General features: G+C 48.2%; 2 protein-coding genes across 4 annotated transcripts in view; one reads left to right on the forward strand and one right to left on the reverse strand.

Annotated features, from left to right (window-relative positions):
- Positions 1–212: 212 nt before the first annotated feature.
- Positions 213–22052, reverse strand: LOC103188711 (beta-secretase 1). Its single transcript, XM_007908784.2, has 9 exons — positions 21711–22052; positions 16924–17012; positions 11612–11828; positions 5174–5311; positions 4736–4870; positions 3804–3905; positions 3356–3505; positions 1550–1721; positions 213–464 (listed from the first exon to the last, which is right to left on the reverse strand). The coding sequence occupies exons 1-9, from the start codon at positions 21981–21983 to the stop codon at positions 223–225; spliced, it is 1518 nt and encodes a 505-aa protein (XP_007906975.2). The 5' UTR covers positions 21984–22052; the 3' UTR covers positions 213–222.
- A 3884-nt stretch (positions 22053–25936) lies between these two features.
- The window catches only part of LOC103188710 (centrosomal protein of 164 kDa), an 86431-nt gene continuing 85806 nt past the window's right edge, over positions 25937–26561 (forward strand). For all 3 annotated transcript variants that reach the window (XM_042343891.1, XM_042343893.1, XM_042343892.1), the window contains exon 1: positions 25937–25998. The gene's annotated coding sequence lies outside the window, so the exon portion shown is untranslated. The remainder of the gene's footprint in view (positions 25999–26561) is intronic.

The following is a 26561-nucleotide window of genomic DNA, read 5'->3' on the forward strand; positions in this document are numbered from 1 at the left end:
CCTGAAAATTAATCTGGTGCGAGAGAGGCCTTTTGTGAGGCGTCGCTTACTAAAATGAGAGAAAGGGGTGGGAAGGGAGAGCGACATTTTGTTTTTCAGGAGGAATAGTTTTTTTTGTGCCTGAACCCCCCCCGCCCCTCTCCCCACCAATTCCTTTCCTCCCCACCCCCCTAAACAACCCCCCACCCCCGCCCGCCACCTTCCTCCTCCTCCGCACTCGACTCACTTCAGCAGCGAGATATCGTCTGCAAAGTCGTCGCGCTCTCGCCTCAGGCACTGGAAGCACCGCCACTGAAAGACCATGAGGCAGAGCGGGAGCATGAAGAGAGCGCAGATGGCGGCCATGACGTAGGCGATGGTCATCAGGGTGGACTCGTCTGTCTGCGGGATGTTGTAGCCGCAGTCCTCCATGTCCGTGGCGAAGAAAGGCCCGTCCACCACGGCCGAGCGGAACTCATCGTGAACTGAGAGCAAAAGAAAATAGAGCAGAGAAACGCGTCAAAGGGGCAGATGCGGAGACCTGTAGCTCAGTGGTTAGAGCGCTCGCCTCGGTTCGATTCCCGGGTGGGGCAAAACTTTAGGAAGTTTCCTTACTCCACACGCCTCTGGCTACCCAGCAGTGAGTAGGAACCCGGTTGTTAGACGATTGGCGGATCATTTTGCCGGGGGTAATAATCCCTCCAAAAAAAATGTGGTCACTCAATCAATCCACGACTGTTTCTGGGACGCTGCTGTGTGCAATTGGCTGCTGCGTTTCACCCACAAAAATCACAGTCACTTTACAATATATTCTGTGAAGCGCATTAAGAAGTTGGACACAGACAAACTATGTGGGTGGGTGGGTGGGGGGAATCCAGAACAAGGGGGTGGGGGAGGGAGGGTTGTCTTAACATTAGAGTTAGGCCGTATAGGAGTGTATAGGAGTGTCCACCATTGTACAGGGTGTTCACAAAAGTCCTGTTACCCACTCACACTCACTCACACAAACTCACACTCACTCACACACATTCAAACACACTCACTCACTCACACACTCACTCACAAACTCACACACACTCACACTCACTCACACACACACACTCACTCACACACACACACTCACTCACACACTCACATACTCACACACACACTCACACACTCACTTACACACATTCAAACACTCACTCACAAACTCACACTCACTCACACTCACTCACACACACACACTCACTCACACACACACTCACTCACTCACTCACACACTCACACACAAACACACACACACTCACACTCACACATCTGGGGATCTAATACAATTACACACTTGTACTGAATACGATTGAGGACTTCTAGAAGCAATGATCACGATTCTCGTACATATTTCGCCTGTTGGTCAGTGCGCTGTAGTGGGAGTGGGGGCGGAAACATGGGGCCGGTGGGGGGGGGGTGGGGAAACACGGGGCTGTGGGTGGATGGGATGAACAGGACTTTGCGGACACCCTGTGGCTATGCCGTTGCCGAAACATTGACTCGCGTAAAAGAGGGGTCCGGGGGCCAGGCCGGCGCTCACCGTGACAGGTGCTGACCGCAAATCCGATGCGATTCTGAGCTCGATCGAAGACCACGTAAAAGCCTTCCATGATGACTGCCCCCATCACCGTCCCCGTGGTGGACTGGGAGACGGCGAACTTGTAGCAATCGTCCTGGGATGTGGCCACATCCTCCACCGGACGCAGGTATTGCTGCCGGGGAAAAAGAAAAGAGTCAGCAACTCGACAGCCGATGCAAGGGTGGGTGGGGGTGGAGGGTTAAAGGTACCCCCCAGCTTGCCGCCCCCCTTTCTTCCCTCCCACTCACTCCCCTCTGCAAACACCAGCTTATTCCGTATCCGGAGCTGTTAATAACAATAACTTGGCCTGTGGAATCCTGTAATTCAGTGGTTATTCACTCGCCTCGCAAGCGAGAGAACCCGGGTTCAATTCCCGGGCAGGGGAAAACCTTGGGCAAGTTTCCCTACTCCCCACGCCTCTGTTTACCCAGCAGCAAGTAGGAACCAGGTTGTTAGTCGATTGGCGGATCGCTTTCTTGGGGTAAATTTGGTCACTCGATCCACAACTGTTTGTGGGGACACTTCTGCGCACAATTGGCTGCTGCGTTTCGCGCACGAAATACACAGTCACTCCACTTTACAGTTTATTCTGTGGAGCGCTTTGAGACGCCTCAACCACATGGTAAAGCGCTATATCAAATGCGAGGATTATATTATTATTATTATTATTATTATTATTATTATAATAAAGCCTGCAGAGTTTGGGATGGGCTGGAGGGAGGGTGGACCAGGGAATGCGATGAACGAAAAGATCAGTAGCTGCAGAGATGGGGTTGAGCCATCAGCGGGGGGAGAGCGATCGCATTAGGAAGCAGATTCTTATCAGAAACCACGACAAAGGATTCTATTTTCTGCCCGATTCGACGCACTGACTTCCAACAGGCGAGCTGCCAATACAGCGCTGCCTCAACGTTCCCCTATTGTGTATCATGCAGCACTAAGTAGAGCACACTTAATGCGCAGGGTTCAGTTCTGCCAGGGTACTGCAATGTGTTACATAATCTCTTCCCCGTTCTACAATCCTCAGTGATTACGCCCTTACTCCCAAGAGCATATTTGAAGAGTCATTAGATGGAGGCACAAAATTCCGCCTAGTTCTGGCCCGCAGGACCTCAAAATCGCTCATTCACCTCTCAGTTGTTTGTGGTTCGTGGCTGTCCACGAGTTGGCTGCCTACAAAATGCAGTCACTACGTTACAACAATAACAACAAATTACATTTACACAGCGCTTTTCGCGTCAGGAGGACGTCCCAAGGAGTTGGACAGACAAGGGTTTGCACCCAAGCTGGGGGTTGGAATCGAAAGGGTTGGAGGGTAAGGGGAGTGGGGGGGGGAGTGGGAGTGTGGCCAAAGGCCCAGTCAAGAGGAGGGTCTCGAGACGGGGCATGAAGGAGGCGAGGGAGGGCCCAGGTGGAGGGGGGATTCAAGAATGAAGTCCCAGAGGGTGGGAGACAGAAAAGCTGAAGGCCAGTCCGCTGATTGTGAAATCCTGACTGTGAATGTATTTTGTGGATCATATCTATCTTATGTGTGTTATTTTCGCCCACAAAATATACAGTCACTACACTTGACAGTATATTTTGTGAAGTGCTTTGAGACGTCTCAACGATATTACAAGGCGCTATATTAAATGCAAGGATTATTATATATGTATTTTTTACATATAACATGTAATGATATAATATAATAATGCATTGACTGTGTGTCAGTGTGTGGGGAGGGAGATGACTTTGAAATGATGGAGAATACAGAGCTGAACGCCTTACCTGTGGTAGGATGGTGATCTGAAAAGATTGGTTGGTGACCTCCCCCATGAGGTAGAGCGATATGGTTGGGAAAATATGCCAGGGGGTAGTGCCAACCTGCCAACACACGAGCTGCTCGCCCAACCAGAACCCATCTGGGAACTTCTCCGTCTGTCAAATAAAACAAAAATTAGAGGATGGTTGAGGATGGATCTCCCGCAAGTCCATCCATGACTATTTGTGGGGCTGCTGTGCGCAATTGGCTGCTGCGTTTCGCTCCACAAAATATGCAGTCAATCCACTTTGCAGTGTGAAGCGCTTTGAGACGTCTCAACGACGTGATAAGGCGCTGTATCAAACACAAGGATTATTATTATTCTTAATGTGATTGATTGTTGAACAAGGTCTATTTGACGGTAAAACCTTTGATGTGATAATAACGTTTAACTCTGAAGAAACAATACTTAACAGAAGACGCAGCCTTGATGGATTTCACCGCAGCTTCAAAGACTTTCTTGGGCAGACGGAGGTTGGTGGTCCCACTGTCCACAATGCTCTTGTCATAATTGTACTGGAGAAAAAGGACACAAAAGGTAAAAAAAAAAAAGAAGCCTTGAAATGTAACCACGGCTTATTTATTCAGCGAGGATATCCAATTGATTACTGCGGGGTATTGAGGTCAGTGATTGCAGTCTGCACACATTGCCTTATATCTAAGCTCCCACCCCAGCTCTGAGACTCAGTGAGTGACTTGTCGTTACTGCGCTCGTCTCGCAAACGAGAGGACCTGGGTTTGATACCCGGGTCAGGGCAAAACCTTAGGCAAGTTTCCTTACTCCACACACACGCCTCTGTTTACCAGCAGTAAGTAGGAACCCGGTTGTTTGTTGATTGGTGAATCGCTTTTTCGGGGGTAATGATCCCTTAAAAAAAAATCTCCGAACAAAAAATAATAATCAATTAGATACTCAATCCTCTGCTGCGTGCAATTGGCTGCCAGGTTTCGCCCACAAATACACAGTCAATGGATTTAAAATTCTGTGACGATCTTTGAGCCGTCGCAAAGGCTTGAAAAGTGTGATATCAAATGCAAGGATTATTATTTTATTATTAAAGTGAATTGACTGTGTATTTAGGAGCGAAAAACAATTGCGCACAGCAGCGTCCCACAAACAGCCATGGATTTTTTTTTGAAGGATTATTACCAGGCTTGTGGGGTAAGGAAACTTGCCCAACATATTGTATATGCACAGTATATTCTGTGAAGCGATTTGAGACGTCTCGAAGACATAAGACGCCATATCAAATGCAAGTATTATTATTGTTATGTCTCCAAACTACAGTCGATCAGACTGAGAGCGAACCTTCTTGCTTCTCCGCCACTGCGAAGGGAAATCTCACCTCTTTACAGTCCATCTTCAAGTCCTGCCCATTGATCTCGATCTTCACTATAATCACCTCATAATACCACTCCTTCCTGATGGGGGTGAACCAGATGCTGCCGAGATACAGGGATGAATCTATTCCACCGATGATCTGCAAGAAAAATGAGGGTCAACGAGGATGAGGGAGGGGAGAGGGGGGGGAGAGGAGCGTCAACCTGGACGGTGTGAGCTCAAAGTCCTGGCGTGAGGGCTTGAACCCACAATTAACGTCCGACTCAGAGGTGCGTGTGCTACTGGCCGAGCCAGACTGACACCCGGCAACCAGGCCTGAGCCTGAAAAACCCTTCCCGATCCCAACCCCTCGTTCTGTCCAGTGCTTTGGGACATCCTCCTGCCGTGAAAGGTGCTGTGTAAATGTCACTTTTGTTTGCTGTTGCCCTTGTTCGTCACTCACCATGCTCCCTCCGACCGAAGAGGCTGATTCAGTGTCATTCAGGGAGAAGCCTGCTCCGCACAGCTGGAGGGAGAAGATGTTGGGGACCTGGGTCTGTCTGACCAGCGAGTCGAAGAACGGCTCCAAACTGTCGTCGGGCTGCGGAGAGACGTACACAAGAGTCACAGCGACGCTTCGAGACGTCCTCCCGACGTCAAACCCAACAATTATTATTGCGACTCCACATCAGAGCATCGACATGTTTTTACCGTGAGAGTATGATTCAGATTTACTCAATATTAATAACAATAATAATCTTTGCACTTTGACACAGCGCCTCGTCACGTCTTCGAGACATCTCAAAGCGCTTCACAGGATACACTGTAAAGTGAATTCACTGCATATTTTGTGGGCGACGCGGCAGCCAATTGCGCACAGCGGTGTCCCACAAACAGCCGTGGATTGAGTGGCCGCATTTATTTTGGAGCGGTTATTACCCCCAGATCCGCCAATTGACTAACGACCCCCGGAAAAGCGATCCGTCACAGTGTATCCCATGAAGCGCTTTTGAGAAGTCGCGATGATATGTTAAGGCACTATATCAATTGCAAGGATTCCTATTATTATTATTTTGCCAGTCCTGTAGGGTTGAGGTTAGAGCACTTGTCTCGCAAACGAGAGGACCCAGGTTTGATTCCTGGGCAGGGCAAAGTTTGGCAGGTTTTGCTGACTCCACATACCTCTGTTTTATCTAGCAGTAAGTAGGAACTCAGTTGTTAGTCGATTGGCAGTTCGCTTTCTAGGGGTAATAATTCCTCCCAAAAAAAAATCAATAATAATAATTTGGTCACTGCTGTGCGTAATTGGCTGCCGCGTTTCGCCCACAAATATACAGTCAATGGAGATGGGAAAGCCATTGTTTAAAGGTGGAAAGCGCTACATAAATGTAAATTATATTTAAGCTTTATTAAACGCCTTGGAGGTAAGTGAGGTTTAGAAGTCTTTAAAGCAAAAACTCGGGAATCGGGATGTTAAATGCTCTGCACCTCTCAATTTACAGCCTTAACGTGGCAGGTTTTCATCTGCGATCCTTTCAATTATTCTGCACTTGACTGTGAATCACTGTCAGCTCCTAGACTTCACCGCAGACAGCTGTCTCCATAACTACCGGAGTTAACAGGAGGTAGACGGCCTGTGCAGTAGACAGCTGTCTTCAGGATACAGCAGAATATGTTGCAAAGAAATGTGATTGCATTTTTTTTTTGCTGGGGAATCAATGAGCATATTATGTCTGATTAACCAGCCGACCATCTCTGCCTCAGATGCTTCCCCAGAAAACGTCAGGGCAAAACAGGAAAACTCTTGTCGGCGCTTTCTCGGCAGTAACAAAAGTACCGCTCGGAATAACACGGCGCGACTTTCACGTCAGGGTGACACGCTTGCCTCGGAAGCGCTTCGAGGGATACTATTGTGTAGCGACTGTGGATTTTGGAGGCGAGCGCAGCAGCCAATTTGTGGAGTCTTGCAGCGTAGCGGTTAGCGTGCTCGCCTCACAAGTGAGAGGGTTCGGGTTCGATCCGTGAAGCGCTTTGAGACGTCTCAACGACGTGATAAGCTGCTGTGTCGAATGCAAATATTATTATTATTTGTGCACAGCGACGCCCCACAAACAGCCACGAATTGAACGATCAATCTTTAGCTCGGGGGATTGTTGGCCAGGACACCGGGAGAGAGAAACTTCCTTCTCTTCTCAATGTTTAAATGCTCACCTGATCGAAGGTGGGGGGGAAACTAACTCAGGGTAACGCCTACAAATTTTATATTTTGTGGTGGGGGAGGAAAGGAGGTTTTGCAGTCAAATTTTGGGAACCAACCAACAAGATCCCGAGAATTGATTTATAGCTTGAAAATCTTTTTTTATCTTCACAGAACATTTGCCACCAGATGTCACGGCAAAGTACCTCGGTTGGGCTAAAAGGCAACTGGAAAATGCTTGAAGCAAGAGGAATATTAATGTTTTTTTTAGGAGCAAACATGAAAGGGCAATTAGATTCGATTAAATTAAATTAGGTGACGCAGGCTATTCAGTCTGAAATAGCAAATTTGTGTTGGATATTTAACAGGAATCCCATTCCCAATAATAATAATAATAATCTTTGCATTTGAAATAGCGCCTTATCACGTCCTTGAGACCTCGCAAAGCGCTTCACAGTATATATGGTAAACTGAATATATTTTGTGCGCGAAATGTGCACAGCAGTGTCCCACAAACAGTCGTGGATTGAGTGACCACATTTATTTGGGAGAGATTATTACTCCTGGATCTCCTACTCCTAGTCAATTGACTAATGACTGGGTTCCCACTTACTGCTGGGTGAACAGAGACTTGTGATGAAGGGAACTTGCCCGGGAATTGAACCCCGGTCCTTTCGCTTGCCAGGCTAAGACTCTATCCACCACACTATGGAACTATGACCAATTTAGATGCTGTTCCTTCTCTCTGATCCTAACATGTTTTTTCTCCCCCCCCATGTACAGCTTGGGGCTTGCTGGGAGACTGCGGTGGGCAGCTGTAGGTATCTCCACAGCCTCCACAACCTGTGGTTGGCAGATGGCAGAGTTGGTGTGGTGTGGCTCAATGCAGTGTCCCTGCCAATGCGTCTTTCAGATCGCACCGACCCGTTGAGACAAGTGACACTGCCTCTCCTGTCAGTGCTCGCTGTATCAAATGCCTGTGAATACGCAGTCACTACACTTCACAGTCACAATAATAATCCTTGCATTTTGACACAGCGCTTTATCATGTCGTCAAGACATCTCAAAGCGCTTCACAGGATACGCTGCAAAGTGGGCCGACTGTGTTTTATGGGCAAAACGTGGCAGCCAGTTTGCGCACAGCTGTGTCCCGCAAACAGCTGCGGAGGGAGCGACCAATTTTATTTGGGGGATTGTTAGACAGGACACCGAGGGAGAGAAACTCCCTTCTCTTTTCGAATCGTGACGGGGGGTCTTTAAGGGACACCTGAAGAGGCAGACGGGACCTTGTTTTAACGTCTCCAACGAAGGACGGCACCTCTGACAATGCAACACCCCACCACCCCCAGTGCTGCGTTGGGAGCGTCAGCTTAGACTGTGTGATTCCAAGTCCCAGCGTGAAGGCTTGAACCCACAACCTTCAGACTCAGAGGAGAGAGAGAGAGAGAGCGCTACCCACTGTGCTAACACCTGGCCTGGGAGTGCTGAAGGATGTCACAAGCTGAAACCACTCTTGACATGCGATGATAACACCAGCAAAGCTCGCCTTGATAAGTGCGAAAAAATATTTTTAAAAGGCAGTGTGTGTCAACACCCTGTCAGAATCACCGATACGGGCTCTAGGTCTGATCCTATGACTGTAACAGATGAAATTATACAAATTAATTCCCCCTCAGAGTTGGTGATGTCAAAAGACAAATCTCTGGTGATTAACATTTGAGCTGCCACCTAATCCCCGGGTGGCTGAGAGAGAAACAAATGTGAATATAGATGCCGTGCGCTCCAGTCAAAGGCAGTCACTAAATGTGTGAGTAATTGACTGTGAAGGGCTTCGGGACATCGTGGCAATGATAAAGACGTTGTAATAACGCTCACTCACTCGCTCGCTCGCTCGCTCGCTCTTCCTTCCTTCCTTCCTTCCTTCCTTCCTTCCTTTCCTTCCTTCCTTCCTTCCTTCCTTCCTTCCTTCCTTCCCTCCCTCCATCCCTCCCTCCCTCCCTCCCTCCGCTGCATTGCCGAGCCACCGTCCTTCGGATGACACAGTTTCCACTCCCAGCGCCTAAAATTCAGACGAGGCATTTTGCAGCAAGTGGGGGAGGGGGTGGAGAGAAAATGGGATAGAAATAAGATGTGATAATAATAATAATAATAATCATCGACTTGGTCTTCTTTCGCCAGCAAACTCTTACGATATTTACAATAATAATCCTTGCATTTGCCAACGCGCCTTATCCCATGTGGAATTCCTTCCTCATTAAATCTACAGTTGCCACAGGCAGTAAGTATGCTGGTGCATGGCACCGGAATGTATTGGATGTCACTGTCCCGCTGAGCTGTGCGATTGAGTCAAACTGCCGGAGGGAGAGGAGATCCACAGACACGGCTTCTCCCCACTGGAGGAGATCTGAAAGACTGAAAGAATCTGCGTAGTCCTAGCTCCTTGCAAAATGTCTCGAGTTTTATTTTTATTGATGGACCAAATTATTATTGTTGGAAACATAGAATCAGGAGGAGGCCATTCAGCCCCTCGAGCCTGTTCCGCCATTCTAATAGATGATGGTTGAAATGTACCTCAACTCCAATTACCTGCTCTTGCCCATATCCCCTGATACCCTGACTTAACAAATATTATATGGTTCCTACTTACTGCTCGGTAAACACAGGCAGGCGGAGTAAGGATACTTTTGGACCACCCGGGAATCAAATCGAACCTGGGTCCTCCCGCTTGCGAGGTGAGAGCGCTAACCACTACACTACAGGACTCCACACTGCATATGGAGTCAATCATAATAATAATAATCCTTGCATTTGATACAGCGCCTTATCACGTCTTCGAGACGTCTCAAAGCGCTTCACAGGATACGAGGGATTTGACTGTAATATTTTGTGGGCGAAAATAACACATAAAATATATAGATGATCCACAAAATACATTCCCAGTCAGGACTGTGTATTTTGTGGGTGAATCTGAAGTGGACGCGTGTCTTAATAAACACAGGACACCATGTACAGCGTTGCCCCGCCTTTCGCAATGTGGGTGTGCGTTCTCTGTGAATATTTAATGAAGCTTTCCAGGAACTGACTGCCGTCATTCATCCCTTAAGCCTCGCTCGCGTGCTTCCTGTCAGGACAAGGGTGGGAGGGAGGCGGTGGGGTGGAGGCGGGGGGGGGGGGGGAAAGGAAGGCGCCAATCAGCTCAGGAAACTGAATCCGTCGACATCTCCGTGAATCCTTTGCTCGAGGTGCCAGCTCTCTGTAACCAGAATCCAGCAGGAGAATAGCACTGCTGAACACACTGAACTCTACACTTCCTTCCCCTCGCGCTCTCACTCTCTCTCTCTCTCTCTCGCTCTCGCTCTCGCTCTCGCTCCCCAGTCAATGGCACCAGTGCTCCAGAAATAACCATGACACCAGCAAACAACCCAGGCACCATGCCAGACCATACGCACAATCCCAGCTCGGATGAGAACTACTCAAGGACAAGCCTGGTTTCCAGTAACTAACTTCTCCTCTCCCGGGGGTCATTGCGGTAGAAACGTAGAGTTCGTTTTTCTTTAATAATCCTTGCACTTGACACAGCGCCTTATCAGGTCATCGAGACGTCTCAAAGCGCTTCACAGGACAAAACGTAAGGTGAATTGACTGTGTATTTTATGGCCGAAACGCGGCGCATGTCAGCGTCCCACACAAAGAGCAGTGGATTGAGTGACCGCGTTATTATTACTATTATTTTTTAAAGAGCCACAAAAAATATCCGCGATCCGTTTGCATAGTTATGCGTTGGGCTGAGATCCTCGTCATTCTAACGATAAAAAGTGTCGGCACTGCCTGAAGGCAGGAAACGAGGGCACGAAACGAAAATACAACACCTGCAAGCATTGGAATTCCACTGAGTGTTTCAAAGCATCGCAACACCTGTGAAACTGTATGGTTAACAGCTCAGTCAACAGTACCCTCGCTTCTTGGGTCAGAAGGTTGTGGGTTCAAGCCCGACCTCGGGGACTTGGTACTCATTTTGTCCAGGCTGACGAGGACTCGGTTTATCCACTTCATCCAAAGGACGTAGAAAGGTTAAAGTCCCCGTCTGTACCTGTTCAGGTGGACGCTAATGATCCCGCGGTGTGAGTCGAAAAGAAAAGGGAGTTTCTCTCTCCCTCTCTCTTTTTCTCTCACCCCCCGGTATCCCGGCCAACAATCGATGTTGTTTGCGGGCCGTTGCCTTGCCCAAATTAATAATAATAATAATCCTTGCATTTTATACAGCGCCTTATCATGTCAACGAGCGCTTCAAAGAGTATACTGTAAAGTAGAGTGACTGTGTATTTTGTGGGAGAACCGCGGAAGTCAATTGCGCACAAGTGTGTCCCTCAAAGCTGGTGGATTGAGTGAGCAAATTATTATTATTTATTATTGTTAATTTTTTTAAAGTGATTAATACCCCTGCAAAAGTGATCTGCCAATCGACTAACAACCGGGATCCTACTTACTGCGAGGTAAACAGAGGTGTGCGTGTGGAGTAAGGAAGCTTGTCCAACCTTTCAGCCTGCCAGGGATTGAACCCAGGTCCTCTCGCTTGTGAGGTGAGTGCTCTACGCTACAGGACTCCATCTGACTCTTCAGGAGGGCGTTAAAGATGCCGAGGCCCTATTCGAAAAGAAAAGGGAGTTTCTCTCTCCCGGTGTCCTGGACGGACCAAGGACTTACCCTGGCGATCTCAGCGTAGGCCAAACCCAGGATCCCTTCCCAGTTGGAGCCGTTGATGAAGAATTTGTCGGACTGGGTGATGGCGGCGATGTTGGCTCTGACGGAGACGTTGGGGCCGTGAGGAACGCTGACTATGTCTGTCCCCAGCTCCCCCTCCCACTTGCCTTGGGTGTAGGGCACGTACACACTCTTCCTCAGGTCCCGGTAAGTGCTGGAGCTGAAACGGAAACAGTTTTACACTTTAAATTAACTGTTCGATTACATGATGTCACAGGCAAATCCAGCTGCTCCCCGGCAGCCTCGTAATCTCCCTGAGCTATATATACACATACACACAAGGACTCCTGTAGTTTAGTGATCAGCGCGCTTGCCTCGCAAGTAACAGGTCCCGGGTTCAATTCCCAAACCTTCGGCAAGTTCCCTCACTCCAAATTGGGTTTCTATGGCACCTGCAAATACACAGTCACTACACTTGGCGGTTTCACCCACCAAATCCAGTCAATTCACTTTACAGTATATTCTGTGAAACGCTTTGAGACGTCTCGAAGATGTGATAAGGCGCTGTATCAAATGCAAGGATTATTATTATTATTATTATAAATGCAAGTAGTTGTGTCGCTCGGCATAGCCTGGGATCTGTTTACAGCGCAGTTACACTGTGGGAGTGTATTATAATTCCAGTTTCTGGTGATTAGTCGCTTCGCACTAACACATAAGGGCTTCCCAGCATCTGAAAGTATCCATGGAAACTGCCGGGAAGGCTGGCGAGAGTGTTGCCAGCTTCCTGCAGGCAGGTGGGGTGTGCTGGAAGTGACATCCATGGCAGCCATTTTAACAACCCCCCCCCCATTGCCCCCCCCCCCCAAACCCAATATAACACGGGATCAGATTGTAAAGATCCCGTAAAACACCGCATTATAAAGGACGCTCTGAGCTATGCCACCAAATCGATTTGCTTTTAGTTTGTTGACATTTCTCCCGTTTTGTGTCTCTGATGCATTAACGAGTTTGAGGCCTCAAGGTTCACAGTCTGTTTCCGTGACGGATTTACCTTAAAAGGGGGCGAAGGACATGTTTGCTCCCCCGAAGCTCCCTTGGTGAGTGAAGCAAGCTTGTCAATCATTAACGGAGGCTTGGATCAATGTGGGCCTTTCTGGTATTTTTTCCAGCTTCCTCTCATCAGCGCAACCTCCGGGAATCCTCACTTACCTTCCCCTCTTATTACCAGTCTTGTGCTGGGGGTTTTGGGGAGGGGGAGCTCTGCATTATCAGAGGGGAGTCATCTTTGAGATGGAACACTAAACCAAACTCTTGTCTATCTGTGTGTTCTGAGGATGTGCCAATATTCGGGGCGGGGGGTGGGGAAAGGGAGTTGCTTTCCCCCATCCATTAATGTCTGGCCAACATTCCCTTCCCCCATTAAACAAATTGCTCTCTAACGTCCACCTGAACAGGTTAAAGTTTAATGACCCATCCGAAGGACCTCTGACAATACAGTGCTTCCCCGCATCGCTGCATTTGGGGGTCAAGAGGAGTTGGATAGCGAATTGATGAAGAAATGGATTGAGAGGTGTAAAAGTTAGTGTCGATTTACTTTGCCCACTCCGCTCGACAGGCTCCGGCCTGCTCCATTTCCCCCGCCCTGCCTGGCCCTCCAGTGGCGGTCGGGCCTTCAGCCTTTCTGCCCCCAACCCTCTGGAACTCCATCTCACAGTCCCTTCGCCTCGCTCCTTCCCTTGCCTCCTTGAAGGCCCATCTCAAGACCTTCCTCTTGGACCATGTCATTTGTCACCCTCCTAACCCCTACCCTCCATCCCTCCTGATTCTAACCCCCGGCTGTCAAATCCCTAACAGTCCAGGACCTTGGGATGTCCTCTGGTCATGAAAGGCACTGGGTAAATGTAATGTGTTGTTGTTGTAGTTTGGTTCCCACAGAGAGCCATGGACACAGATAGTGAGCTGCAGAGCATTTCATTGTGTCGAACACAGCCAAGTCAATAGTGAGCTGGTGAATGAAGCTGGTGGCAAAGCATTCTGCTTACTCATATATCTTCCCCAGTAGGTTTTATATCCTCATTTGAAGCCCGCACACGCACAACACAGAGCAAAGAGAGAGAGAGAGAGAGAGAGAGAAAAAGAAAGAAGGGAAAGGGAGAAAGAGAAAGACAGAAATAGGAAGAGAGAATGAGAGAGAGAGACAGAAAGATGGAGGGAAAGAGGGAAACTGTTTTTGCTCACTCACTCACTCCCTACTCACTCTCGCTCTCTCACTAAGTCTCTCTCTGTCTCTCTCAGTGCCTTTAGGGTTGAAAGCAGCAGGAGTTTCGAGTCAGTGAGCACAGTGGTAGCCGTGAGCTCCCAGCAGGGGACGTCGGTAACATTTGATGCGTTATTTTTACTTTGCGTCTGCTTTTCTCTCAGCTGGATGGTGAATCGACTGGTGTATCTTTCTCACCTCTGACATGTTCAGCAGGAGTGAGTCTCAGAAGGCCTAGGAACAGGAGTAGGCCAATTCAGCCCCTCGAGCCTGTTCCACCATTCGATAATAATAATATAATAATAATAATCCTTGCATTTGATATAGCGCATTAAGATCATGGCTGATCGGTACCTCAACTCTACTTACCCACATTTTCCCCATATCCCTTGATGCCCTGACCAAACAAACATCTAGCCACCAGGGCGATGGGAAGAGGAGGGAGGGGCGGGGGGGTTGCGAAGGAGAAGAGCATTGAATCTTATACAATACACGTATTAAGCAACCTACCAAATCAACCCTCTAACTCCATATTCTCCATCCTACAAACTCAAGTCAGTTGAGCATTGGATTCCATAAGACCATAAGACTTAGGAGCAGGAATAGGCCATTCGGCCCCTCGAGCCTGCCCTGCCATTTAATAAGATCATGGCTGATCTTCTAACCTAACTCCATCTGCCCGCCCTATCCCCATATCCCTTAATCCCCCTATCCTTTAGAAATCTATCAACCTCAGTCTTGAATATGTTCCCTCATCTGAATTGGCCTACTCCTGTTCCTAGACCTTCTGAGGCTCACTCCTGTGGGAACTGGGAACATGTCAGAGGTGAAAAGGATAGACCGGTCGATTTACCATCCAACTGAGACCAAAGCAGCCGCAAAGTAAAAATAACACATCAAATGTTACCGACTTCCCCTGCTGGGAGCTCACTAGCGAACTGTGCTCACTGACTCGAGACTCCCGCTGCTTTCAGCCCTCAATTCAGTTTGAAAAGGATGACCCTTAATCTTGAGACTATGACCCCTAGTTTTAGATTCTCCAACCGGGGGAAACAGTCTCACGGCATCTACCCTGTCAAGACCCTTAAGAATCTCATAGGTTTCTATAAGATCATCTCTAATTCTTCTATATTCTAGAGAATATAGACCTAGTTTACTCAACCGCCTCTTCCCAGGAACCAACCCAGTGAATCTACGCTGCACCCCCTCTAAGGCGAGTATGTCCTTTCTTAAATAAGGAGACCAAAACTATTTTTGTACTCTAACCCTTTTGCAACGAACGCCAACATGGCATTAGCCTTCCTAGTTGCTCGCTGTACCTGCATACTAACTTTTTGTGACTGGTGTACAAGGACACCCAAATCCCTCTAAACATTATCACTACCTAGTCTCTCCCCCTCTAGAAGATAATCCGCTTTTCTATTTTTAATACCCAGGTGAATAGCTTCACACTTCCCCATAGTGGGGCATAAGATTGGAGTTATGTATAAGTTCAAATTCTGGCAGATTCACTCCAACGTCTCAAAGTTGATAAAATTAGTATCTTATCTAAAAAAAAACCATTTCTTTGGTGTATTATATAATAACTATAATCCTTGCATTTGATGTAGGGCCTTATCACATCGATGAGACGTCTCAAAGCGCTTCACAGAATATACTGCAAAGTGTAGTGACTGTATATTTTGTGGGCGAAACGCAGCAGCCAATTGCATACAGCAGCGTCCCACAAAATATAAGGGATTGAGCGACCAAATTATTATTTTGGGGGGAGGATTATTACCTTGGTTCCTACTTACTGCTAGGTAAACAGGCGTGTGGAGTAAAGAAACTTCCCAAGGTTTCACCCCATGGGAATCAAATCCAGGCCCTCTCTCTTTAGAGGCGAGGGTGCTAACCACTACACTACGATACGTTTGTGACTCAGAGGTAAGGGCTCTACCAAGACCCAATATTAGGAATGGTCTACGCAGCTCCAGAATTGAGCTAAGACTCTGATCATCGTCAGGAACCTACTTATTTGCATTCTAATTAGATTCTGCCCCGAGGCATTGCCTCTTGATGAGGTTAAAGCAATCAGTGGTGAGCATTCCTTGCTGGTAAGAACCCTCCTTTGAAGGGAAGTTTCTTTCTACCATCCTCCAGTCATTCCACGCTGCTCTTTTTTTTCCCCATTATTTTATTTCTCCTCGTAATTTTATTTCTCGCGCAGTTTTCCTGCTAATTCATTCCGAAATGAAAGAAAGTGTGGAACTGTAGCTGAGCTCCTTGGGATTAATAGCCCCGCTGCTTTAATTACCCCAAATCTAATTTTCCCTCACATCGTGCGCTATTAATTGTTCGCTTCACTCGAGGTTTCATTAGCAGGGAACAAGCCCTGCTCGTCACCGGCTCATACGGATCTACCTGCTTTGTGGTTTCTCGCTCCGTTTGAAGCAAATAAACTCTGTTTTTTTCTCGGAGATTAAAGTTAATAACCGTGCATATCGACTGGGCCTAAACGATGGCTTGTCAAGGTAAATGGTGTTCAGTTTTACATTCTCTCCTCTTTTTTTCTGGCCCCGAATTGGACACTTTTTTTTTCGGGTACTAAACCGGTGGCCTTTTTATTTGTTTTGTGTGTTTGTGACAGGTTATCTGTTAGCTGGCTATCTCGCGCTTTCTAGAATGTTCTGGCTAGAAAGTGGGAGAGCTTCGAAAGGCCGAAGGGCCTCACTTGTCCCAGTATGGCATGGATTAAGTGGAGTCCTTTAGCGTATTGGTTAGCGCTGCTGTGTGCAAATGGCTGCAAAGTTTCACCCAGAAAATACACAGTCAATTCACTATTATTATTTTATTATCATCATTATTGTAATAATATGTCTTTGAAGCAGGAGCCAAACTAGAAGCTACCAGCATCGCTCTTGTGTCAAACATGAGAAGGAATTCCCAGCGCAGAAACTCCATCTAATCCTTCATAAGAGGTTTGGATAACGAAGGCCATGCACTCAGTGAAACCTCCTCCAAGCCCCATGCTGACAGCTGTAAGGTTTGCTACAAATGGGTCATTTATACTCACAGGTCCCGGTGATAATATCTCTTCAGGAATGCGTGTGTCGCTGCGCCAACAGCAAAGTTACTGCTTCCAGTGTCCACCAGAATGTTCAGCTGGTCCAGAAAGAGAAAGAGGTCACTTTAACCTGTGCAAGACCAGGTCCCCGTTCCCCCACCCTCACCCCCGACATGAGGCAAGGCATCTCTCCTGAACTTCAAAACCCGCTCAATAGAAAATACAACATTAAATTACATTTACATAGTGCCTTTCATGTCGGGAGGACATCCCAAGGTGCTGTACAGTCAGGGATTTGGCCCCGAGCCGGGCGTGTAGAGTAAGGAAACTTGCCTAACATTTCGCCTTACTGGGAATCAAACCTAGGTCTCTCCCTTGCGAGGTGAGTGCTACAACCACTGAGCTACTAAATAGGGCTTCTGGCCCTCGGCAGCCAAAAGGTTGGACCACTTTGGTAGGCGTCACTCCAAGGTAATATCAACTGGAAAGTTTATTATTCTTATGAAATAATAAGAGTCAGTCTAGCCTATTAAGGAGCGAGGGAGGTTAATTTCTTTCATCGAGCCTGTTCCTTACTCCACACGCCTCTGTTTACCCAGCAGTAAGTAGGAACTCAGTCGTCAGTCAATTGGCAGATCACTTTTCCAGGGGCAATAATCCCTCCAAGAAAATTGTGGTTGCTCAATCCACAACTGCTGTGTGCAAATGGCTGCTGCGTTTCCCCACAAAATACAGTCACTAGACTTTACAGTATATTCTGTGAAGCGCTTGGAGACGTCTCAACGACTACATCAATTGCAAGGACTATTATTACTGTTACTAAATTCCGTGTTAAAGCCTTCCATCTCCGGGGAGAACGTTCTACCAGACGACATCCCAATCCCCAAAGGTGATTGCACAAAGTTCATTCACGCTGTTCATTCACTCTCATACCCACACATCACCACACGCCACCACAGTAAATTTGCCAGTGGCCATTAACCTCTAAAAGATCTGGACATGTATGTTCAGGGTAACCTTCAGCTCGGCTCTTAAATTGCTCAGGATGGCCAGTGTTACGAGACTTAGTGATTCAGTGAAGCGCTGATAAATGGATGGGTCCCCGGTGGAAATCAGAGGGTTAGATTTTGAAAGTTAAATTAGGTTAAAATTAGATTGATACGCTGTACTTTGATATGATTGCCTATGGAGTCTTGGGAACTCATTCCATTCCACAGTTTTTAACGTTTATCCCATCTGTGCCTGATCTGATGGGTGTCAAAAGATCCCGAGACGGTATTCCGAAAGGGAAGGAACTTTCTCCCTCTGTCCTGGCCAACGATATAATAATCATAATCCCTTGAAAATAAATAACTAAAATGTAAAATTGTGGTCACTCAATCCACGATTGTTTGTGGGACGCTGCTGTGCGCAATTGGCTGCCGTGTTTCGCCCAACAGTAGATACAACAACAACAACTTGGGCTTATGTAGTGCCATTCACGTGGGGCAGCGTCCCGGAGCACTTACTATACAATCGATTCACTTTACACTATATTCCGTGAAGCACTTTGAGACGTCTCAAAGACGCGATAAGGCCTGTATCGAATGCAAGGATTATTAATATAATTATTATAATAATCCTTGCATTTGATGTATGCGCGTGCGGCTGTGTGGGGGGGATTCGGGGCGGGAGTGGGGACTTCTCCTCACATCTGCGTTGAGATCAACCTTCCAAATGATGAGGAATTCTGCGGGGAGGGTGGTCAGTAGACAATGAATGCCCCTCCCGCCGACCGACCCCCTCCCTACTGTGCATGGCAGCAGAGGGATGCGACCTCCATTCCAACCGACCAGCCCACACTCTTTTGGGGGATCGGCCGGGTGTTTGACTCACGTAGAAACCCATCGCTGTGCTTAAGAGTATCCAAACCAGAGTTCCACACATGTACACAACACCTCCGAGTGGGAACGCTTCCCATTGTCTGGAATGAAATTGCACGCTCTATCCTCTCTCTCTATTCCCCCCCACCCCAACCCCCACCCCTCCCAGGGAGACATAACCTGAATACCTAATTCCGGCGAGTACTAGGTGCAAGTTAGCGAGAGCCGAGGAGAGCAGGGGTTACAACCCCAAAGTTCCTTGGGGGTAATCGCAGGAGTTTAACCTGCAAAGCCAGACTCTAGAGGCTAAGGGACACCTTCCGAATAACTCAGCTCTGCCCTTTGAAGATGGGATTCCTTTTCTCACTCGTCCATTGGCAGCTATGTTGAACATTAACTTGTGGGTCAACACTTAGCAACATTGCAGTGAGGGAGGGGCGAGGGAGGGAGGTAACCTTGGTTTGCCTTCAATTTGAGCCGATTTAATCTTGCTGATTGAACTCTACGTTTGGCACCTTGCCTGTACTTCATGTCTGAATCTGAAACCCCTTCTAGCCCTGCGCTCGGCTGCAATAGAACATCATTGGTTCAGGAGCAAAGGTTCAAACTTTCTCTGTCCCCACAAGACGTTCATCTGACAATAATAATCTTTGCATGTGATATAGCGCCTTACCACATCGTTGAGACGTTTCAAAGCGCTTCACTGGATATACTGTGAAGCAGATTGACCGTGTACTTTGTGGCCAAAACACAGTGGCAAATTGCACACAGCAGTGTCCCACAAACAATTGTGGATCGAGTGACCAATTTATTATTATTATTTTTCATTTGGGAGAGATTATTACCCCCGGAAAGAGATCCACCAATGGACCAACAACTGGGTTCCTACTTACTGCGAGGTAACCAGTGGCGTTTGGAGTAAGGAAACTTGCCTAAGGTTTCACCCCACCCGAGAATCGAACCCGGGTCCTCTCGCTTGCGAGGCGAGCGCTCTAACGCGACGCTACGGACTGTACACCATTATACTCTTGTTGAACAAGTGAATCAAACTCAAACTTAAAACGTGAAGCTGCAGAACCAGGAAGTCAACTCTCAGAACTAAATCCTTTCAAAGAACTGCTGGACCTTGTATTTTTCTTGAACAGGTGCCTCCGGTGCCCTTTTTGAATGATTTTCACATCTCAAAGGCAAGAAGAAAAATGCTGGCAGAGTAAGCGAGCACCAGGAAAATGGACTGAACAGTCAATACCTGACGCAGAAGCTCAGCGTGTACAAGCAGGCTCCATTAATTCTTTTAAGAGGGAATTAGTGAGGTGAAAAAGAGGGATCATGGTATGTTAACGGCACAGAAATAGGCCATTCGGTCCATTAAAGGAGTCCTTCAGTGGACCAGTTAAAGCACTCGCCTCGCAAGCAAGAGGACCCGGGTTCAATTCCTTGGGCGGGGCGAAACCTTAGGCAAGTTTATTCAGTCCTCACACCTCCGTTTACTTAGCAGTAAGTAGAAACCCGATTGTTAAGTCAATTGGCAGACCGCTTTACCGGGAGTAATAACCACTTCAAAAAAAAATAATAAGAAGATTTTGGTCACTCAATCCACGACTGTTTAACGCGTGTTTGTGGACACTGCTGTGCATCATTGGCTGCCACGTTTCTCCCACAAAGTACACGATCAATCCACTTTACAGTATGTTCTGTGAAGCACTTTGACCCGCGATATCAAATCACAGATTATCATTATGATGATTTACTTGTCAGGGATCATTTATATTTTCTGTTGGTGGGTTGGGTTGGGGGGTGGGGGTGCGGCAGAAGACATGTGTGTGGACATTTTCCTGTGAATTTTTTCAGTCGTCTGCAACTGATTCGAAGCTGCCAATTTGACATGATGATTTGTGTCACCGTTGTGGTGTGAATTCCAGACTGGAAAAGGGTGTGTGTGTGTGTGTGTGTGCGTCCGTGCTCGTGTGCGAGTGTGTGTGTGTGTGAAAGGTTTGCCAAAGACTTTATCATGAAATCACTCCATTTTATTTCCGACATCAAGATAGCGACTACATAACAAAGCAATTGGAAAGAAAGAAGTGGAAACAAATAATAAGTTTACACCCAAACAGCAATCATCGCGCCACAGCAACTATAATCACTGCTGATTTAATATTATCATTTGTTTCGCGTCACACAAAAAAAATACACAGTCAAATCACTTCACAGTGTAGTGTATCCTGTGAAGCGCTTTGAGACGTCTCAACGACGTGATAAGGCGCCGTGTCAAATGCAAGGAGTATTATTATATACGCTGAAAATGCTTTGCGGAGATTTTATTATTGTTGTGCCCTTAAGGTGTAGTAACTGTGCATTTTTTTTGCAAAAAGCAGATCGATTCAGTCCACCAAAATATTTGTGATTTACTCTCACACAGGACGTTACGTACAACAACAACAACACGGGGTAATGTCCCAGAGCACATACTACAACAACAACAACAAGATTACATTTGTATAGCGCCTTTCACGTCGGGAGGACGTCCCAAGGCGCTGACATACATACATGACATAACTACATCCATTTCGTCCACAAAACATCCAGTCACTACGCTTTACAGTGTATCCTGTGAAGCGCTTTGAGACGTGATCAGGTGTTGCATCAAATCCAAGGATTACTGTTCTTACGTACGCACAGAGACGTCTCAAAGCGCTTCACAGGGATTTTACCGCCGGGCGTAATTAGTGACTGTACCTTTTCTAGCGGGGACTCCACAGTGGGGAAATGTTAATGTTTTTCTAGGTGTGTGTGGGGGTGGGGTTGGGTGATCGATTATTGATCGATTATTGAATGATTGACCAATTTCACACACACTCACTCACACACACACACACAGAGAGAAGAGAGAAAGAGAGAGAACCAAAATAACTGAATACCTCCCAGAACTCTTACCTTCTGAGGAGGTGTCCCGATGGTCATCTCTACATAATACCCTTGGCCAGACTTCCCTCTGAGGTTATCGATCATCTCCATAAAATTGATACCGTGTCTGTGATCAGGACCATCAGCAGCAGCTGCAGAGCGCGATGTCCTGCGCTTGTGATCATACGCTTCCATGTCGTTTCTCAGTGGTACCCGAATCCCTGAGAGATGTCCATCACACATCAGTCCTTGGGTCAGAGCCCAAACCCACAGCATCAGACGGTCAGAGGGGCAAAGCAGCATCTCGACCACAGTTTGCTCTCTTCCTCTTCTTTCTTTTCTTTTTTGTCCTTTGCCTTTTTCCTCTCCTCTTCTCTGGTCCCTTCTCTTTCTCTCTCTCTTTCTCTCTCTCTCTCTCTCTTCTCTCCCTGTTTACTGTTTAAACCAATTTTCTTATGGGATCACAGCAAAGGGATGTGTTCTCTCTCTCTCTCTCCTCTCTCTGTCTGTCTGTCTCTCTCTATCTCTCTCTCCTCTCCCCCTCTCTCTGTCTGTCTGTCTCTCTCTCTCTGTCTGTCTGCCTCTCTCTCTCTCTGTCTCTCTCTCCTCTCCCCCTCTCTCTCTGTCTGTCTGTCTCTCTCTCCTCTCCCCCTCTCTCTCTCTCTCTGTCTGTCTCTCTCTCCTCTACCCCCCCCCCCTCTCTCTGTCTGTCTCTCTCTCCTCTCCCCCCCCCTCTCTCTCTCTGTCTGTCTCTCTCTCCTCTCCCTCTCTCTCTCTCTGTCTGTCTGTCTCTCTCTCCTCTCCCTCTCTCTCTCTCTGTCTGTCTCTCTCCTCTCCCTCTCTCTCTATCTGTCTGTCTCTCTCTCTCCTCTCCCTCTCTCTCTCTCTGTCTGTCTCTCTCTCCCTCTCTCTCTCTCTCTGTCTGTCTCTCTCCTCTCCCTCTCTCTCTCTCTCTGTCTGTCTCTCTCTCCTCTCCCTCTCTCTGTCTGTCTGTCTGTCTCCCTCTCTCTCTCTCTGTCTCTCTCCTCTCCCTCTCCCTCTCTCTGTCTGTCTGTCTCTCTCTCTCTCTGTTTGCTATTTATTCATTCAACCTCTCCTTTTGATCTCCATCCAGGCGTTTGGAGGCCAGTGGAAGGCATCGAAGTCTTGGGATGTGTTTTGCTTCGTTGATGGTTGGGAGGAGAAAAAAAAGGGCATTTAAATGCAAACAAACCACCTTTTTATTTGCAAAATCATCTCGAAAAGCCTCGGATTTCCACTGGTTTAAATGCCATGATTTTTTCCCCCCTCTCCTCTGTATTTTTTTCCTCCAGGATCTGTGCCAGGATCTGTGCAAGGCTCTCCCCTTCTCCCTCTGTCCCCTTTTCTGCTACACACTCCAGCGGAAGAACTATTGTGGATACAATAAAATACAGGAATGACGTTCAGAAAAGAAGGATAGACAGAGAGAGAGAAAAAAAATCAGGATAGACAGGGTTTTCTGGGGCTTGTAGTCTCCTCCTGCTGCTGTAGGGAAGATATTCTAAGCTTTTATTGAAGTCTTAGTGCCTCCTTGTGTCTTCCAACAAACGTGCCTGTACATGGTATAATAATCATAATAATAATGATAATAATCCTCGCATTTGATATAGCGCTTTTCACGTCGGGAGGACGTCCCAAAGCGCTTCACAGAACACACTGTAAAGTGAATTGACTGTATATTTGTGGGCGAACGCGGCAGCCAATTGCGCACAGCAATGTCCCACAAACAGTCGTAGATTGAAAATCACCAATTTATTATTGGTTTTGGTTTTGGAGGGATTATTATTAGGCTCTGTGTGGAGTAAGGAAACTTGCCCGAGGTTTCGCCCTCTGCCTGGAATTGAACTCAGGTCTCTCGCTTGCGAAGCGAGTGCTCTAACCACTGAGCTACAGGACTCCAATCACTGCGTTCAATATAGCTCCTTATCACATAGCTGAGACGTCTCAAAGCGCCTCATAGGCTTTTACTGCAAGGTGTGCTGGCTGTGTAATTTGTGGGCAAACGCTGCCATCCACTTTGCCCACAGCAAGTGACCAATTTTAGATATTGTTGAGTCCCGCAGTGTCGTGGTTAGAGCGCTCGCCTCGCAAGCAAGAGGACCTGGGTTCGATTCCCAGTTAGGGCGAAACCTCACTCCACACACTCTGTTTACCGAGCAGTAAGCAGGAACCTGGTTATTAGTCGATTGGCGGATTGCTGTCCAAGGGGGTAATAATCCCAGAAAATACACCGTCAATCCACTTAATATATTCTGTGAAGCAATTTGAGATATTTCTATGACTTGATAAGGCGCTAAATCAAACGCCAGGATTATTTTTATTATTGTCAGACAGGACACCAGGAGAAAAACTCCCTTTTCTTTTCAAATACCACCATGAAATCTTTAGTGTTCACCTGAAGAAGGATTATTATTATTATGTCACAGGGATAGACGAGATCTTGTTTTTTAACATCTCAATGACCCCTCCCCACCCCACCCCACCCACACCCCCCCCCCCACCTCCCCCAGCACTTTAACAGCGAGCACAACATGTCGAAGTGGGGTTTGAACCTACAACCTTCAGGCTCAGAGAGGAGAATGCAACCAAACCAAACCAGGCAGACATCCTCAGCCACAGGATACGAAAATTGAGATATGTTCAGTCTAAATGCACTCCCTCCCACCCATCCCATGTAACACCCACCCAACCTCACGGTTCTCCCGACGTGAAAGGCGCCATACAACCCCCTCCCCCCCCACCCCTCCTCCTCTTTTATCCTCTTTGTATTGTATTGCATCTTTTATACAAGATTGAATTGCTGTGTCTGTTTGGGTGGATAAGACAAAGGAATTTCTCCCAGAGTGCTGGCCCACAAAACCCCACAGTGGATAAAAATTTTACTGCATTCTGTGGCTGTTTGAGGGACTTTGCTGTGCGAAAATCGGCCACAAAATTCACAGTCACTGCATGTCACAGCAATTTGGAGCAGTTTGAGATGATTCAATGTAATAGGCGGTGAATCAAATACCAAGGATATATATATTTCAAGCACAACTGATCTTAGTAAGTAAGAACCCAGTCGATTTGTGGATCACTTTGTGGGGGTAATAATCCCTTCTAAAATAATAACAATAATAATTTGGTCACTCAATCCACGACTGTTTGTGGGACACAATGATGCAATTAGCTGCAGGCAATTGCACAGCCACTTTGCTTTACAGTACATCCTGTGAAGCCCTTTGAGACGGTTCAAAGCAAACGCAAAGATTATCAAATGCAAAGATTATTATTATTATAGCCGCAGTACAGATTGGCCACCAATGGGTGAGGTGGGGAGATATTTTCCCTCCACTACGGATTATGAAGAGCTTTGAGACGTCTAAGGCACTGTATCAAATGCGGGGATTGATATGTATAATTATTTGGGACACTGCTGTGCGCTATGGTTCTATTAACAGAAAAATTGATAATTATTTGGAGAGGACAAGTTTGCAGGGCTATGGGGAGAGCGCGCGGGGGGGGTGGGGGGGCGGGGGGGGGGTGGGATTGAATTGGAAGCTCTTTTTTGCACGGACACGATTGGATCGAATGGCCTCCTCCTGTGCTGTATAATACTATGGTTCTATGAATCGGTGACGTGTTTCACCCACAGAACACAGAGTCACTGCACTTCACGGTGTATCCTGTGAAGCGCTTTGAGACGTCTCAAAGACAGGATAAGGCGCTGTATCAAATGCCAGGATTATTGTTATTATTTTCTTCCTTTCTCTCTCTCTCTCTCTCTCTATCCCTCTCTCTCTCTCTCTATCCTTCCCCCCACTCCCTTTCTCTCTTCTCTTCCCATTATTATTTTCTCTCTCTGCAGCTCAGGACCCAGTTATTTTATTTTAAAAAAAGAACTACATCCCCCAGCATGCCCCGCGCCGCGGCGGCCCCGCGCGTGCGCCGTCGACTCCCAGCGGCGGGGGTGGGCGTGGGGAGCGAGGTGTGCAGCCAATCGCGCAGCGGCCCGACCCGACCAATCAGAGCGTGAGAACGCCGCAGAGCAGCCAATCAGGGCGCGGGAAGTGGATGCGGGGAGCAGCCAATCAGGGCCTGGGAAGGCCGCGCGCGCAGACGGGGGGGCGGGGCGGGGGAGCAGCCAATCAGGGCCTGGGAAAGGCCGCGCGCGCGGGGGGAGCAGCCAATCAGGACGCGGTGGATGGCGGTTGGGCCGCGGAGTGAGCTGGTGGGTGAGGGGGGCGGCGCGGGGGCTTGTGGGGGCGGTTCCCCTGAGGCGGACGGCGCTGAGGGGGGGTTCGGGGCCGCCGTCAGGGTGAGTGCTGAGCAGCTCGTATTCGAAAGTTCTGGAAACGCCCCTTGACCCCCCACCTTGTCCTCCCCCCTTGTCCTCCCGCCTTCTCCTCTTGCCCTCCCCTCTCCTCCCCTTGCCCACCCTCTCCTTCCCTTACCCCCCCTCTCCTCCCCTTGCCCCCCCCCTCCCTTGCCCCCCCTCCTCCCCTTGCCCCCCCCCTTCTCCTCCCCTTGCCCCCCTTCTCCCCTTGCCCCCTCTCCTCCCATTGCCCCCCTTCTCCTCCCCTTGCCCCCCCCCTCTCCTCCCCTTGCCCCCCCTCCTCCCCTTGCCCCCCTTCTCCTCCCCTTGCCCCCCCCCTCCCCTTGCCCCCCCTCTCCCCTTGCCCCCCTCTCCCCTTGCCCCCCCTCCTCCCTTGTCCCACCCTCTCCTCCCCTTGCCCCCCCTCCTCCCCTTGCCCCCCCCTCCTCCCCTTGCCCCCCCCTCCTCCCCTTGCCCCCCCTCCTCCCCTTGCCCCCCCTCCTCCCCTTGCCCCCTCTCCTCCCCTTGCCCCCCTCTCCTCCCCTTGCCCCCCTCTCCTCCCCTTG

The sequence above is a fragment of the Callorhinchus milii genome, unplaced genomic scaffold (assembly GCF_018977255.1).
Source record: "Callorhinchus milii isolate IMCB2004 unplaced genomic scaffold, IMCB_Cmil_1.0 Scaffold25, whole genome shotgun sequence".
Lineage (NCBI taxonomy): Eukaryota > Metazoa > Chordata > Chondrichthyes > Chimaeriformes > Callorhinchidae > Callorhinchus > Callorhinchus milii.

Excerpts from the sequence above, each read along its gene's own strand:
- LOC103188711 (XM_007908784.2), bottom strand. The coding sequence starts at position 21,983 with ATGCTGCTTTGCCCCTCTGACCGTCTGATGCTGTGGGTTTGGGCTCTG. Across the intron at positions 17,013-21,710 it reads TCGGGACACCTCCTCAGAAG|CTGAACATTCTGGTGGACAC; the intron begins GTAAGAGTTCTG and ends TTTCTGGACCAG. Across the intron at positions 4,871-5,173 it reads CTTCGGTCGGAGGGAGCATG|ATCATCGGTGGAATAGATTC; the intron begins GTGAGTGACGAA and ends TTTTTCTTGCAG.